Source organism: Aquarana catesbeiana, linkage group LG03, assembly GCF_042186555.1.
Source record: "Aquarana catesbeiana isolate 2022-GZ linkage group LG03, ASM4218655v1, whole genome shotgun sequence".
Taxonomy (NCBI): Eukaryota; Metazoa; Chordata; class Amphibia; order Anura; family Ranidae; genus Aquarana; species Aquarana catesbeiana.
Genome location: NC_133326.1, coordinates 738,804,439 through 738,822,404, shown reverse-complemented (window position 1 = coordinate 738,822,404; position 17,966 = coordinate 738,804,439). Strand labels below are relative to the sequence as shown.

The window sequence follows — 17,966 nt, the reverse complement described above, 5'->3', positions numbered from 1 at the left end:
AGTGCAGCGTGCATAGATAATAACGCTGGAACCAAAGTGCATACATAAATTAATTAACACAAGAAAAGTCATCATTTCATGTTTTGCGTGCTGAAAATCGACATAACACATAGGTGCTGATTCAGCGAAAAGGCAAGAATTCTCAGAAGAGGCTAGACAGAGGAAAAGTATATTCTATACTGAGGCAATTACCAGCATCAGCGGATAGCCACTGGCTCTACATTGGTAATTTAACCAATAACAAATCCCGATGGCACCACCTCTAATATTATCATGAGGCTGGAGATCGGCACCGGCACTTATTAGACATAGTTTAGCTACTGTGTCACACGCTCTGAGGTGAGCGCATAAGCTTTTGGGGGGTCCCTGGAGTGCACCGAAGCATGGTTTTGCAGTTACACACTTTGGAAGAGCATGCTGGATGACACCACTGATGGACACTGTGTTATGTTTTTGATATTTTACATCCATCACATATGAACTTTCATTTATCTTTTTTTTTTGGAAATATTGTGCACTTTTACAATTTATGTATGCACTTTGGTTCCAGCGTTATTATCTATGCATGCTGCATTTTATGAATTAGTTTTACATCACGGATTGTCACTTATGAATTATTGTTCAATATTTGTTGGTATTTATTTTATATTTGTCACTTTTATATTTATATTTGAGTTATACACTTTGGATACATATTTTCTAGCGCAAGGCATTTATTTATTTATTATTAAAATCACTGCTCCCGAAAAAACGGCCGTTTTTAAAACTTTTTTTGCATTGACCCATGTCCCCTGGGGCAGGACCCAGGTCCCCAAACACTTTTTATGACAATAACTTGCATATAAGCCTTTAAAATTAGCACTTTTGATTTCTCCCATAGACTTTTAAAGGGTGTTCCGCGGCTTTCTAATTTGCCGCAAACACCCCAAATTGTTCGCTGTTCGGCGAACTGGCGAACAGCCAATGTTCGAGTCGAACATGAGTTTGACTCAAACTCGAAGCTCATCCCTACACCTCAACTAATATTGTTTCCTCAACCTGAGGAGACCTCCACCTCATCTAATGCTGTTCCCTTGACCTGAGGATTCCCCACCTCATCTAATGCCACCACCTCCACCTGAGGAGACCCCAGCTCACCCAATACCATCCGCTCCACCTGAGGACCCCATCTCACCTAATATCATCCCCTTCACCTGAGGAGACCCCACCTCACCAAATACCATCCCCTCCACCTGATGAGACCCCACCTCACCAGATACCGTCCTCCCTGCACAAGGAGACCCCACCTCACCCATTACCGTCCTCCTTGCCTGAGGAGACCTTTCCTCTCCTGATACCGTCCCCTCCACCTGAGAAGACCCCACCTCACCCAATATCATCCCCTTCACCTGAGGAGACCGCACCAAATACCATCCCCTCAACCTGAGGAGACCCCACCTCACCAAATACCATCCCCTCCACCTGAGGACCCCACTTCACCTAATATCATTCCCTCGACCTGAGGAGACCACCACCTCATCTAATGCCATCCCCTTCGCCTGAGGAGACCCAACCTCACCTCACCCGATAATATCCTCCCTGCTCGAGGAGACCCCACCTCACCCGTTACCATCCTCCTTGCCCTAGGAGACCTCTCCTTGCCAGATACCATCCCCTCCACCCGAGAAGACCCCATCTCACCCGATACTGTCCTCCTTGCACAAGGAGACCCCACCTCACCCGTTACTGTCCTCCTCGCCCCAGGATACCTTTCCTCGCCTGATACGGTCCCCTCCACCTGAGAGGACCCCACCTCACCCAATATCATCCCCTTCACCTGAGGAGACCCCACCTCACCCATCGTCCTCGCCCGATACCACCCCCTTCACCCGAGAAGACCCCACCTCACCCAATATCATCCCCTTCACCTGAGGAGACCCCACCTCACCAAATACCATCCCCTCCACCTGAGGAGACCCCACCTCACCTGATACCATCCTCCCTGCACAAGGAGACCCCACCTCACCCGTTACGTCCTCGCCTAAGGAGACCTCTCTGATACCGTCCCCTTCACCCGAGAAGACCCCACCTCACCTGTTACCGTCCTCCTCGCCCAATACCCCCCACCCGAGAAGACCCACCTCACTCAATACCATCCCCTTCACCTGAGGAGACCCCACCTCACCCGATACCATCCTCCCTACACGAGGAGACTTTACCTCACCCAATACCATCCCCTTCACCTTGTGTATGATATCTGGCAGTCTCTTATTCCAACTGCACACAGCACAGACATCTCTTCCCTATTCTTACCTATAGCTTTGGCTGCAGCTCTGACAGACTCATATTTCCATAGATAGGAAAGGTGCTTCACCGGAGACCTCAGGAGATTCATGCTTCTCCTGCCTGGACCTACCTTCTTGCTACCCATAACAAGGTGTGATTGGACTGGGCTGTAATTTCTTCACCCACCACTAGGTGTCCTCAGTGCTCCACCAGCAATCTGAACATCTAACTTGGAGCTAATATAGAGGAAACATGCATATATTTTATGGTACAAATTTTATGTTGTGTGTATATATACAGTATCTCACAAAAGTAAGTACACCCCTCAGTCACATTTGTGTAAATCTTTTCTTCTATATTTTCGTGTGACAACACTGAAGAAATGACACTTTGCTACAATGTAAAGTAGTGAGTATACAGCTTGTATAACAGTGTAAATTTGCTGTCCCCTCCAAATAACTCAACACACAGCCATTAATGTCTAAACCACTGGCAACAAAAGTCAGTACGCCCCTAAGTGAAAATATCCAAATTGGGCCCATTAGCCATTTTCCCTCCCTGGTATCATGTGACTCAATAGTATTACAAGGTCTCAGGTGTGAATGGGGAGCAGGTGTGTTAAATTTGGTGTTATCACTCTCACTCTCTCATACTGGTCACTGGAAGTTCAACATGGCACCTCATGGCAAAGAACTCTCTTGAGGATCTAAAAAAAAGAATTGTTGCTCTACATAAAGATGGCCTAGGCTATAAGAAGATTGCCAAGACCCTGAAATTGAGCTGCAGCACGGTGGCCAAGACCATACAGCGGTAAAACAGGACAGGTTCCTCTCAGAATAGACCTCGCCATGGTCCACCAAAGAAGTTGAGGTCACGTGCTCAGCGTCATATCCAGAGGTTGTCTTTGGGAAATATACTTAGGAGTGCTGCCAGCATTGCTGCAGAGGTTGTAGGGGTGGGGGTCAGCCTGTCAGTGCTCAGACCATACGCTGCACACTGCATCAAATTGGTCTGCATGGCTGTCGTCCCAGAAGGAAGCTTCTTCTAAAGATGATGCACAAGAAAGTCTGCAAACAGTTTGCTGAAGACAAGCAGACTAAGGACATGGATTACTGGAACCATGTCCTGTGGTCTGATGAGACCGAGATAAACGTATTTGGTTCAGATGGTGACAATCGTGCGTGGGGGCAACCAGGTGAGGAGGACAAAGACAAGTGTGTCTTATCTACAGTCAAGCATGGTGGTGGGAGTGTCATGGTCTGGGGCTGCATGAGTGCTGCCGGCACTGGGGAGCTACAGTTCATTGAGGGAACCATGAATGCCAACATGTACTGTGACATACTGAAGCAGAGCATGATCCCCTCCCTTCAGAGACTGGACCGCAGGGCAGTATTCCAACATGATAACGACCCCAAACACACCTCCAAGACCACCACTGCCTTGCTAAAGAAGCTGAGGGTAAAGGTGATGGACTGGCCAATCATGTCTCCAGACCTAAACCCTATTGATCATCTGTGGGACATCCTCAAACGGAAGGTGGAGGAGCACAAGGTCTCTAACACCCACCAGCTCCGTGATGTCGTCATGGAGGAGGGGAAGAGGTCTCCAGTGACAACCTGTGAAGCTCTGGTGACCTCCATGCCCAAGAGGGTTAAGTCAGTGGTGGAAAATAATGGTGGCCACACAAAATATTGACACTTTGGGCCCAATTTGGACATTTTAACTTAGGGGTGTACTCACTTTTGTCAGATACTGTATATACATTATATGGTAGGAACATATGTGATAAATAGAGAGAGGGCAAGGAAAGGAACAAATGCATAGAGAGGGGGAAGGGAGAGATGAGAGGGGGAAGTGAGAGGGGGAAGGGAGAGGTGAGAGAGGGGGAAGGGAGAGGTGAGAGAGGGGGAAGGGAGAGGTAGGAGGGGGAAGGGAGAGGAGAGAGGGGAGAGGGAGAGGTTAGAGGGCATCGGCTGTGGAGAACAAGATGAGAAGAAGTTGGTAATAATCACAGAATCGCAGAATAAGGTTAATAAAATATATAAAACTTTATTGATGAGTAAAAAACCTCAATGGGGTAAATCTATAGAAAATAACACCTTCCAATAACTAGGTAATAATATTGGTAGTCCAATAATCAATCAGGATAATCACGTCCCTTTGGGTAATGATCCATGACATGAAATGAATTTATCCATGTGTTGTTCTGATTACATTTAGATGATATAATAAATCATGTTAATAAAAATGGCAGCAAGTTGTCAGTGAAAGGCAAAGCGGCTGAACGGACTCGGCACAATGAAATCTTAGTAGCCGTGTTGGCAGAGAGTCATGCAGAGCAGAGATGGGGGAGTTGGTAGAAGTAAAGATGAACTTCTAGAAATGGGATCACTTGGCTAAGCTTGTCATTCAGGGGGATAAAGTTCTGGTTGTGGAACAAAAACTCTGATATAAGGCAGCAGAGAGCCGGCTATGAGATGTCCGTCTCTCCTTGGGATTACTGATGGATCGGGTTCTGTTCTTATACAAGATAATGTCAGCAACATGGAAAAAGAAATTGTAGAGAGATGCAGCAAGAAGAGAGAGACACTGGGAGCCGGGAATGCCGTATATGTTAGATAGAGCCGCATCACTTTATTACATCCAAGGAGAGGAAAGAGAGAGAGTGCAGGGAGAGGAGAGAGGACAGAGAGAGTGAGGGAAAAAGAGAGAAAATGCAACAAAAGGAGAGTGCAGGGGGAGGAGAGAGAGGTTGGAGAGAAGAATGGAGGATGGAGAGGAGGATGGAAAGGAGTATAGAGGATGGAGAGAAGTATGGATAGATGTGGTGGATGGGGAGGAGTATGGAGAGCAATATGGAGGATGGATAGTAGTATGGAGGATGGGGAGCAGTATGGAGGATGGAGAGCAGTATGGAGGATGGAGAGCAGTATGGAGGATGGAAAGGAGGATGGAGAGGAGCATAGAGGATGAAGGAGAGGAGTGGAGTATGGAGGATGGAGAGGAGTATGGAGGATGGAGAATGGAGAGTAGTATGAAGGATTGAGAAGAGTACGGAGGATGGAGAGTAGAATGGAGGATGGAGAGTAGAATGGAGGATGGAGAGTAGAATGGAGGATGGAGAGGAGTATGAAGGATGGAGAGTAGAATGGAGGATGGAGAGAAGTATGAAGGATGTAGAGGAGTATGGAGGATGGAGAGGAGTATGGAGGATGGAGAGTAGTATGGAGGATTGAGATTGGAGGATGGAGAGGAGTATGGAGGATGGAGAGTAGTAGGATAGCAGTAAGAGGAAGCTGTGGTTTTTTTCTCTGTATTAGTGATTGTTCCATTCGGCTTTTATTGATGAGAAACTTTAGAAAATGTCTTTTCTCCGCCATGAATGAGTCCTAATAATGAGTCGGATCCTCATCATCACCATAGTAAGTATTGATAATATTGGAAAGTGCGGAATCCTACAGAGGGGAGAAGAGGGAATTCACAATGGGAGGTGACCATTATATCCATGAAGAGTAGAAGACTTTCCTTTAGAGGGTTGCAGAGAAATCCGAGGTGTCGGTGAGGACATCCTCTATTCATGGAAGAGGTCCAGCAGACCCAACACCGGGACACAACCACCAGACAAATCTCTGGCCGTCTACAAGAGATAATTGTACAATTAAACCAAGATATTACATTGTATACATTCCATTAAATGTTTCATCAATACATATATATGTGAATGTGATGTGTATTTGCCAAGTTGCTCCGGTGGTAATAAGGATGGAGGAGATGATGATGATGATGAGGTCACTGATGTGACTTGGGTGCCGAATAGAGCAGAGGAGGAAAGTGAGGGTGAGGCACAATCCCAACGAGGCAGCCATCATGGAAGAGTAGAGAGCAGCCACTCTATTCCATCACATTGTGGAGCTGTCATCTCCCAGCCCACTTCCCACAGCTCAGCTGTCTGGACCTTTTTTATTACATGTGCAGCCGATCGCACTGTTGCAATTTGAAACTTTGTCTCAGGCACATCAAGCGTGGCAAAAACACCAACCATTTGGGTACCACATGCTTGACAAGGCATTTAACCTCCCACCACTCAGCCCATTGGTAAGAGCACCAAAGTCTGCCAAAGAGACACCAGAATGTATCCAACAAATCTCTAATCTTGTTCCCAGTGCACTACATTGTGACCTCATCATACAGATTGGCTCCCCAAGCCGTTATTTATAAAGAAAAAAAATGACATTTAAATAGTTTTTCCTGCAAGCTTTTTTTTATAAATGTCAGTTTTGCTGCAGCAGGTTCTATACAGGGTACAGATGGACCACTTTACAGGCAGACTAAGGAGACCCCCTGGCACTATATTTAATCACACGCCGACCGCCGCACGCACATTTACATTGGCAGAATGGCACTGGCAGACAAAGGGATGTACACATACATCTCATTGAATTTGCCGCCTAGCGGGCACATGCCCACCCTGGGAGTGTGCCTGCGGGTCCCGCAAACACGATATTCTCCGGCAGGAATTGCGGATTTTGGCAAGGAGAGGCAGAATCGGGAAACAAGGCATTTCCCTGTTCTGCCTAGCAACATGACAGGGATCTACTGATCCCCAGTGATCGGGAGCAGTGATCTCTGTCATGTTGTAGTAAGCCCATCCCCCTACAGTTAGAACACTTCCAGGGAACACACTTAACCCCTTGATCACCCCCTAGTGTTTAACCCCTTCCCTGCCAGTGACATTTATACAGTAATTAGTGGTTATTTGTATCTCTGATCGCTGTATAATTGTCAATCGTCCCAAAATAGTGTCAAAAGTATCCGATCTGCCCGCCATAATGTCACAGTCCCGATAAAAATCACAGATTGCCTCCATTACTAGTAAAAAAATTATTTAAAAAATGCCATAAATCTATCCCCTATTTTGTAGATGTTATAACTTTTGCGCAAACCAATCAAAGTACGCTTATTGCGATTTTTATTACCAAAAATACGTATCAGTCTAAACTGAGGAAGAAATTAGTTTTTTTTATATATTTTTTGAGGATATTTTTTATAGCAAAAAGTAAAAAATATAAAAGGGGGAGTGCTCAAGCGCTGACGTGAATAAATAACAAAAAGCGACACATTAAAAAATTTAAATAAAATAGAAATTACTGAGAGATAACCAAATATAGCTGCAATATATATGATATAAAATATGTGCTAAAATAAAGTGAGTAAAAAATTGCGCTGATATTAACCTCGTCTGTGTAAACCAAAATAAACTGTTCAGAGTGTTACCTCAAACAGAAAAAAAACCTATATTCTTACCACAAATGCTAATTCAATTGTGCAGTGTAATAACACATTAAACCAAAACCCCAAAAACCGTGCACATGGATAAGTGATAAAACAATCAGTAGTAATTCCTATATGCCTATATAATAGGCAGTGCACCACTAATTAGAGATAAAATGAGTAAATACAATCCGTGAAAAAAAAAAATTATATAAAAAATCCGTGCAAAAATAATAAATAGGGAATAAATAAAATAATTTATGAGTAACAAAATGTGTTATTTCATAAAGTGCTATTAGCAATCAACTCTGTGCTAACATGCATGTAACAAGTAAATGTCAAATGCAGCAAAATAGCCTATAACGTGAGTAGTCCAAAACTCTGCCTCCAATGGTGGTGGTATTAGTAAGATCACTGTCATTTAGCTCCTCTCCGCTTCCATTGAGATTTCCACTTATTCTCCTTATTCTCCACTCATTCACAAACCATAAAAGATAGAAAGAGAGACAGGTCCATTGCGCAATGATCTCAATAAAGATGTGTGAATATCAACGATGGTAATTTGTACTCACATATCCCCTGTTAAGGAAGATTGCGTATGGACAATAATGATCAGCTGCAGATAGCTCTGTATCACGGGCTTAGCCGTGCGCCGTCAGTGCTCCCACACAGCCGTACTAGCATGTTAGTGCAGAGTTGATTGCTAATAGCACTTTATGAAATAGCACATTTTGTTGCTCATAAATTATTTTATTTATTCCCTATTTATTATTTTTGCACGGATTTTTAATTTTTATTTTTGAACGGATTTTTTATATTAATTTTTTTTTTTCACGGATTGTATTTACTAATTTTATCTCTAATTAGTGGTGCACTACCTATTATATACAAGAGAGTAACTAGCTCTCCTAGGCTTACAAGGGGGGCCGTGCCACATCCATAAAAATTCATTAACAAAGGAAAAAAGGGTTCCCCTAAGTGGATTTTTCCGGCACTTGCACAACAATTGTATAAAGTGTAAGAGTACAAACTCGTATAAAGAATAAAAACAATATTTTATTTAAGGATTAACATGAATTAAAAACATTGTAGACATTATGAACAACGGAAACATTGTTGGTAAACACAGTTCAGAAGAATTAATAGTTGTGTTCTATTGAGCGGTGTTGTTTATAAGATGGGGACTCTTTTCAATCCCAACGCGTTTCGGGGTACATTAAATTTCAGTCCTTCTTCAGGGGCTTACTTGGAAAGAGAAATTCATCTAAGTAATTGAAAAAGCCTAATGGGTGAGTTACCATACAAATCTATATGTGGGTATTCATCAATAGGTTAAATGATCCATTGATCACCTACCTGTAAGGTTGGCGTTGCTTTCTTTGACACAAATAATAAAAAACGTAAGGAGAGGCAAAGGATGCTTGGGAGTGGGGTGAAAGCTGGATATAATTTGTATGTGTAAAATGCTGTTCTCTGGGTACTCGGTCAGTGTACAATAATTCCCCACATAGGGGTATGTAGCATTACACCTATCCCGCCCCTCCCGGATGCGAGCCGGCCACATAGGTATACTGGAGCAAAGAGGAAGCAGTCCTATAAGTAAAATAGAAGTAATTCATATAGAGTAACATAAATTCCTATTGGGTGTTAATATTCTAGATGACATTGAACAAAATAGTAAAGTTCAGGTGGACGATTTTATTATCTCATTATAAATTAGTGTCCATAAAGTAGTTTCTTTTGGAGGATATAAGAATAAAATAATATAATTTATACCTCTGTGATGTTAAATAATATTGATCATTTGAACCCTATGAGGATGATAATACAGTGCTATCATTTGTTGCGCTTAAAAGCCAAAGAGTACATATCTGCATAAGATATAGGAGTAATATTACATGGCAAAGGATGGTGTAGGTGGAAAGTCCTGCACATCCTGTCAGGGCGACTATAATGTCACACCAACAGGATGTGTTTCTCTCACACCCACAGGCATAAGTATTGTTGAATTGAAGGGGCAACAAATAATGATAAGAAGCAGAAAGCATAGCTTGTGTAAATGATCAGAGGTTTCAAAAAACATGAAGTAGGAAGTTTAGAAGCAAAAAAAATCAGTACCTGTAATTAGGAAATATTTGGAGTTAACCAGCCACACATCCCAGCATCCGGCAAACATGATGCCTGAGCCGGGAATGAGTGGAGCTGGTCTTTTTCTAGGATGAGTTCCGATCAGCTGGCTCAATTTATGTTACTCTATTTATATGAATTACTTCTATTTCATTTATAGGACTGCTTCCTCTTTGCTCCAGTATACCGCTGTGGCCGGCTCGCATCCGGGAGGGGCGGGGTAGGTGTAATGCTACATACCCCTATGGCAGTGGGATGGGTGACACGTAATGCTCTGCAGTGGGATGGGTGAAATGTAATGCTCTGCAGTGGGATGGGTGACATGTAATGCTCTACAGTGGGATGGGTGGCACAGAATCTGCCGGGGCCGCTGTCACTTATAGAGAGGAGGCGGGGCAGAGGCAGGGCTCCAATCAGATGACATTGGAGGCAGAGCTGTAGCGGTAATGTGAGGTGCGGTGCAGCCAGTGTGTCACCGCAGGCTTGTAGTACAATAGATGGGAGCGCGCATGCGCGGGTGCCCCTATCAGATCAGTGCTGTGAAGGGGGCACCGGTCACACAACAACACAGGAAGTGGGCAATACTGAGCAGAAATAACGCCATTTAGAAGAGGAAAAGAAGGCGAAGATTAATATTACTGGAATTCTATATTTAAGGATCAGAAAGAGAAAATAAAAGCTGAGAGTTCATATGACTTTACTCTGATATCATTCCATTCCGGACATTCTCTTTTTATACCTGGATCCGTTTATTACCTGAGAGGGGGAGGGGCTCCCACACACCATCTTCTTATCTTCATCTCTCTATAGATACATCCCAGCATCTTGCACCCCTTCATAGAAGAATAAAATGAGAGTGTTAGAGGAGGAAATGTTGCTGTGATGAGGGGCTCATACTGGGGGGAGGGGCTCATACTGTGCTCTGTAAGAAGTGATGGAAAAGTGAGGGGCCCTCACCATGGCAGGGGCCACACACTCATGTCCATCCAACTATTGGGATAGCAGACTGTATGACTGGTGTGCTGGGCTGTCATGTGTACAGGCTGAGAACACACATCTGATTGGCTCAGTTATACTGACACATTGGATGGACCTCGGGGGATGGGGGGGTTATTTTTCTGTAAAGGTAAAACCTTGTGGAAGATTGGAGGACCTGACTAAGATTATTATTGGTGGATCTGATTTTCCCCATCCCCCATCTGTAATGATAAAACTTGGGATGAGGAATAAATTCTCCATCATCTGGGAAATCTGTGACTGGCCCAGGAAATCTCAGTCATCTCTCTCATTATCTGTAGAACTACAGAGACCTCCAATGGGTTCTACAGAAATTGTATAGAATGTTTGTCACCCGTCCTTCCATTTTCATTACAGTGCAGCCCGGGTGTCAGAAGACCTCCCAACAACGTCCCACCTCCATCATCTCATCACTATCCAATGTTGTCTACATTTTACTATTCACATTCTAAGACTTAGTATGTGTGTTACCTCCAAGAGAACAGATCTTACCTGTCTCTCTTCACAGAGAAGCCGGCATTCCGGAGGACCTCACGACGTCGTCTCACTTCTGACATCTTCTCATCATCATCATCCTCATCCTCACCATCATCATCCTCATCCTCACCATCATCATCCTCATCCTCATCATTATCATCATCATCCAATGTTATCTCCAGAGAGGTCAGAGTTCGGTTTGTGAAGATAACGGAGCAAAGATCGTCACAGCACCGGAATGTCCCATTACAGTCACTAATACTGGAGGGAGAAGCAGGAAAGAGGTGAAATTTTCTTCCTGGGAGGGGCAGAAGTAGACACATCCAATGAATAATCAGTGGGCGGGGTCTTAGAGAATGAAATGTTCTTACAGGGAGGGGCAGAAGTAGACACATCCACTGACATTTATATATCATTTTATATCTCAGATTGAAATCTTCCCTTCCCCCTCACCGGGGGCGGAGCTCATCATTTCCGCTCTGCAATGCCACCTGGAAGATACCATCCCATGATTTGTAAACCGGAAATGACGTAATGCGAGGCGGCGTCCATTTATAAAAAGGGTAACCAGGCTTTTGTTGCATTGATGACCAAATCTTCTTATACACAGTGATGGGTGGTGGGGGAGGGGCTGGAACATCTCATCTCTCATTACATACAAAGCCCGGGGGGGCGGAGGGGACACACCATTACTAATCATTTATAATACAGGAATAGGAGGTGGCAGTTTTGATGGGCCACTTTTGATGAGGCAATAGGATGGGGCAATTTTGGGGCAACAAGATGGGTGCAGCTTTCATGTTCAGTTTTGATGGGGGCAATTTGATGGGACAGTTTTCATGGTGGCAGTTAATGGAGCAATTTTGATGGGGGCAAGTTTGATGATGGCAATAGGATGGGGCATTTTTTGGGGGGCAATAAGATGGGGCAATAGGATGGGAGCAGTTTTGATTGGGCAATTTTTATAGGGCAGTTTTGATGGGGGCAGTTTTGATGGGGCAATTTGATGGGGGTAGTATAATGGGGCAATTTTGATGGGCGCAATAGGATAGGGCAATTTTGATGGGGCCATTTTGATGGTTGGAGTATAATGGGGCCATTTTGATGGGGAAGTTTTGATGGGGCAATAGGATGGAAGGGGGCAGTTTTGATTGGGGCAGTTTGATGGGGCAATAGGATAGGGCACTTTTGAGGGTGGCAGTAGAATGGGGCTATAGGATGGGGCAGTTTTGATGGGAGCAATATGATGGGGCAATTTTGATAGTAGCAGTACGATGGTGCAATTTTGATGGGGGCAATTTGTTGGGGCAATTTTGATGGGGGCAATTGTGATAGGGGCAATTTGATGGGGGTAGTATTATGGGGCAATTTTGATGGGGACAATAGGATGGGGCAGTTTTGATGGGGGCAGTTTTGATGAGGCAATTTTATGGGACAGTTTAATGAGGGCAATAGGATGGGGCAGTTTTGATGGGGCAATTTTATGGGGCCATTTTGATAGTGGCAGTATGATGGGGCAGTTTTGATGGGGGCAGTTTTGATGGGGCAGTTTTGATGGGGCAATAGGATGGGGCAGTTTTGATGGGGGCAATTTTGATGGGGGCAGTTTTGATGGGGGCAATTTTATGGGGCAGGTTGATGAGGGCAAATGGATTGGGCAGTTTTGTTGGGACAATTTTATGGGGCAGTTTGATGAGGGCAATAGGATGGGGCAGTTTTGATGGGGCCATTTTGATGGTGGCAGTATGATGGGGCAGTTTTGATGGGGGCAATTTTGATGGGGGCAGTTTTGATGGTGCAATTTTATGGGGTAGGTTGATGAGGGCAATAGGATGGGGCAGTTTTGATGGGGCAGTTTTGATGGGGCAGTTTGATGAGGGCAATAGGATGGGACAGTTTTGATGGGGGTAATAGGATGGGGCAATTTTGGTGGGGGTAATATGATGGTGGCAGTATAATGGGGCAATTTTGATGGGGCAGTTTTGATAGCGGTAATATGATGAGGCAGTTTTGATGGGCAATTTGGTGGGGCAGCTTCTGCAAAAGGTAATTACTTTTTAAACAATGCTAATTGTAAATGATAAATGATTTCTGTACAGATGTTTTATATATATATATATATATGATATGGACATTCTCTGTATTGGTGATTTAAGCACAAGAGACTCCATTTTGTTCTGACTGTTGAAATGTGTTCTGTGATCTTCACCTCACACACAGACACATCTTCTACTAGAAGCTCTCTCTGTCTCTACTCCCCCCTCCCCCTCAAGGTTTTACTTTTACAATTGTTCTATTCTCCAGCTTTTAATAATATATTTCTATTTCTTAGCTTTTAATAACATCTCACACCTCCCCTTTCTTATCTATGTATAAAATAACATGTAATAATACATTTTTGCACGGAACGGACATTTTACACACAGTGATTGAGTCCTGTGAATCTCTTCCTGCAGCTTCACTATTAACTTTTGTTTTAGAGAAATAATTCCATAACTATATATATATATATATATATATATATATATATATATATATATATATATATATATATATATATATATATATATATATATATATATATATAAACAAGGGATATCATTTACAATTATCTTTTATAAAGTAATTACCTTTTGCAGGAGATTTTTGTATTTCTAGATTTATAATCTTTGTAAATGTAGATAAACTTCCTGCTTCCTGGAGGGGGAGGGGAGGTTTCCATAGCTAAGGGGCGAAGACTTCCTCTGACACTGCTGTTGCTATGGAAACCTGACCTACAACCTATTACAAGGCTCATGCTGCTCTGAGCATGTGCGAGATCTGGAGGTGCATGCTGGGTAACCATGGAATACATGAAGAGATACAGTCTGGCTTCAGATGCCCACACATGAGATGGCGGCGGCCTGCTGGGACTTACAAAAGTAAGAAATCAATGCTGCAAAAATACAAAGCGGACCTTGGATTACAGCGTACCTTTACTAGAATACATTCATCATGAGGATTATAGGGGGAGTTTTATCTAAAAAGTAACATTTCTCCCGGAGCTCCGCTTTAAAGATACAAGTGGCTTAAAAGTTCCCCTTAGGGGTATTTATTTTGTTTCTAACAAGTTTTTGGATGTGGCACCACTGAGAGGAAATCCTCACCGACTCCATTTCTACAATTACTGTATAAAGTTCTTAGTTTTCTGTATAAAGTATATTAATACCAATTCATAATTCTGCAGCACATAAAAGGACAGACACAGTCTGGCTGTGAGAATAAAAGAGAAATAAACTTTTTCTGAGGATTATCCTGTGACAGGAACATGTCAGGAACATCCGCTATTCACCGGTTAGACCGGCACCATTGGGAACCCCCCCGTCCATATCTCAGGATCCTCAATTTATGGATGTGGGTGGAGTTTAGCCATCAGCCAATCAACCCTGGGGGGTGTTCCCTGCCCAGCCCACAAGCCGGTCCTGTGTTCTGAAGGAACCAGAGCTAAATGGGCCATGAATGGTTCTGATGGATGAGGATTGGATTTCCAACACCAGCATGTCAGTCTGATCCCAACAAGACCAATCAGTGCTTGTCTGGTGTGATCAGACTCCATAGAACCATTCTGGGGGTTTCTCCTGGATTCTATCCTCACTACACATACAATGTTATATGTACATGTACCCCAACATGTGTACAATCAGGAGGAATTATTTCCATCTCTCTACAACTAATATTTTATTTTGTATGAGAGATAAAATAGATTCCTCTGATATAAATCAATGTCTGGCAGACAGTTCGGGGTCTTCTCACTGTATCGGCCTCGTCCCCTGCTGGGCTTGTAGAGGAAATGACTAGGACTTCTCTTTGAGGCTCAGTGAGGTGACAATTTTATATCTACAAGGATGGGGGGATTTTATTGGCATCTAGGGGTCACTTCTGGTCTAGAGACTCGCTCTGTCCTTCCAGATTCTAATTGAGGATCATCTGTCTATGATTGGTCACTGAATGAAGAGAATACAGAGTCCTATGAATCTTCTGGTCTGTTTCAGGACCCAAATTCAGCCCAAAATTCAGGGAGAAATCGGACCTGAAACAGTGAATGGAGATGCACCGGACCCCTGCTGTGAGCCTCTGTGACCTCCAGTGTGACCCCAGCCAAAGTCTGATCTCTGATAGTCAGTGGAGGGGGGAGGGGATGAAAGCCAATAACAGCGAGTGACCTGAAGGACTATGATGGGAACTCCTAGTGTAACTGGCCAATCAGAAGTCTGTCTTTGTATAACTTTCATCTAGGTGACATGTCTGGGTCCATCACATAGAAGATTTATACCAGAATCCTGCAGAATATTATATCATTTATAGGATAATTCTCACCACAGCTCCTGCAGAGTACAGTCAGGATGTCTGAGCCCCTCACATAGAAGTTTTATTCCAGAGTCTTCCAGATCATTATCTAACAATTTCAGTGTGGTGAGGGATCGATTATTGATAAGAATGGATCGGAGATCATCACAGCCGGAGGAAGTCACACCACATCCCCACAACCTGCAGAGACAAATCCAGACACATGATATTATAATATAAGATGAATATGAGGAATTATTCCCATTTAGTGAAAAGTAACATAACATCACTAGAGCGGAATATCAGAATATACAGAATGTTATACAGAGGAAAGATCTTGTTATTAGGGAAGCTGATAAAGGTGAAGCTGTTGTAGTACTTATGTCTACACAGTATAAAGAGGGGGCGCTGTGACAGCTCATTCACCCCCTTATGTACCCGGTTATTAAGCAGGACCTCATACAGTGTCTCATACAGGGGCTTCTGAAATTGATAGATAAAGGAAAGGATCTGGGGGGGTTTATGAAATAAAACAGCAGAATTTCTGATGGTGGATACCCCAGTGACCCCAATATTCTATCACCTTCCTAAAGTCCACCAATCGGGAGTTCCCATTGAAGATCACTGGATTGTGGCAGGAATAGGATCCCTTATAGAGAATGTAGGGGGGAGGGGTGGATATACATTTCCAGCCTTTAGTGCTGAGACTTCTGCGATATATTAGAGATACAAGTACTATATTGGTGGATATTCCACATTTACAATGGGATTCTACATTCACATGGGGGACACTTCACATTAAAGCACTTTATTCTTCCACCCCCCATTCTTTAGTGTCTCCAGCAATCAGATATCATCTCCATAGATATAGATCATATACTAGGATGTTACAGGAATTATTACAGAGGATGGAAAGGATGAAGGTTTTTTACCTTAACCACTTCAGTCCCAGAAGGATTTACCCCCTTAATGACCAGAGCACTTTTTACAATTTGGCACTGCGCTGCTTTATCTGGTAATTGCGCGATCATGCAATGCTGTACACAAACATTTGTGTACTTTTTTTTTCCACAAATAGAGCTTTATTTTGGTGGTATTTTATCACCTCTGGGATTTTTATTTTTTGCAATATAAATGAAAAAAGACCGAAAATTTTGAAAAAAAAATATTTCTACTTTTTGTTATAAGAAAAATCCAATAAACTCAATTTTAGTCATATATTTAGGCCAAAATGTATTCAGTCACATGTCTTGTGTAAAAAAATGTAATAAGTGTATATTTATTTGTTTGTGCAAAAGTTATAAAATCTACAAACTATGGTACATATACTGGAATTTACACAGCTTTTACTTTAATCTAATTTCTTGAGGTGGTAAAATGACAGGGCAGTACAAACCCCCAAATTACCCCATTTTGGAAAGTAGACACCTCAAGGAATTTGCTGAGAGGCATGTTGAGCAAATTGAATTTTTTTTTGTCACAAGTGATTGAAAAATGACAAAAGAAAGAAAAAGTACACAAAGTTGTCACTAAATGATATATTGCTCACACATGACATGGTTATATGTGGAATTACACCCCAAAATAAATTCTGTTGCTTCTCCTGAGTACGGGGATACCACATGTATGGGACTTTTTGGGAGCCTAGCCGTGTACAGGACCCCGAAAACCAATCACCGCCTTCAGGATTTCTAAGGGCGTAAATTTTTGATTTCACTCCTCACTACCTATCACAGTTTCTGAGCCCATGAATTGCCCAGATGGCACAAAACCCCCACAAATGACCCCATTTTGGAAAGTAGACACCCCAAGGAATTTGCTGAGAGGCATGGTGAGTATTTTGCAGATCTCACTTTTTGTCACAAAGTTTTGAAAATTTAAAAAAGAAAAAAAAATTCCTTTTCTTTCTTAATTTTCCAAAACAAATGAGATCTGCAAAATACTCAGCATGCCTCTCAGCAAATATCTTGGGGTGTCTACTTTCCAAAATGGGGTCATTTGGGGGGTTTTGTGCCATCTTGTCATTTCAGAGCCTCAGAAACTGTGACAGGTAGTGAGGAGTGAAATCAAAAATTTACGCCCTTAGAAATCCTGAAGGCAGTGATTGGTTTTCGGGTTCCTGTACGCCGCTAGGCTCCCAAAAAGTCTCACACATGGGGTATCCCCATACTCAGGAGAAGCAGCAGAATGTATTTTGGGGTGCAATTCCACATTTAACCATGTCATGTGTGAGCAATATATCATTTAGTGACAACTTTGTGCAAAAAAAAAAAAAAATTGAAACTTGTGTCAAAATATAAAATATTCCATGGACTTAGCATGCCTCTCAGCAAATATCTTGGGGTGTCTACTTTCCAAAATGGGGTCATTTGGGGGGGTTTTGAACTGTCCTGGCATTTTATGCCCAACATTAGAAGCTTATGCCACACATCACCCACTCTTCTAACCACTTGAACCACCAAGTCCTTTCTGACACTTTTTTT

General features: G+C 42.9%; 1 protein-coding gene across 1 annotated transcript in view; it reads right to left on the bottom strand.

Moving 5' to 3' along the window:
* Positions 1 to 4,289: 4,289 nt before the first annotated feature.
* Positions 4,290 to 17,966, bottom strand: part of LOC141133865 (NACHT, LRR and PYD domains-containing protein 3-like) — a 78,791-nt gene continuing 65,114 nt past the window's right edge. Inside the window, exons 7-10 of the mRNA XM_073623449.1 lie at positions 15,514 to 15,684; positions 11,173 to 11,418; positions 10,420 to 10,496; positions 4,290 to 5,902 (exon numbers count right to left, since the gene is read on the bottom strand). Coding sequence (XP_073479550.1) covers positions 10,460 to 10,496; positions 11,173 to 11,418; positions 15,514 to 15,684 — 454 coding nt within the window. The 3' untranslated portion in view covers positions 4,290 to 5,902; positions 10,420 to 10,459. The remainder of the gene's footprint in view (positions 5,903 to 10,419; positions 10,497 to 11,172; positions 11,419 to 15,513; positions 15,685 to 17,966) is intronic.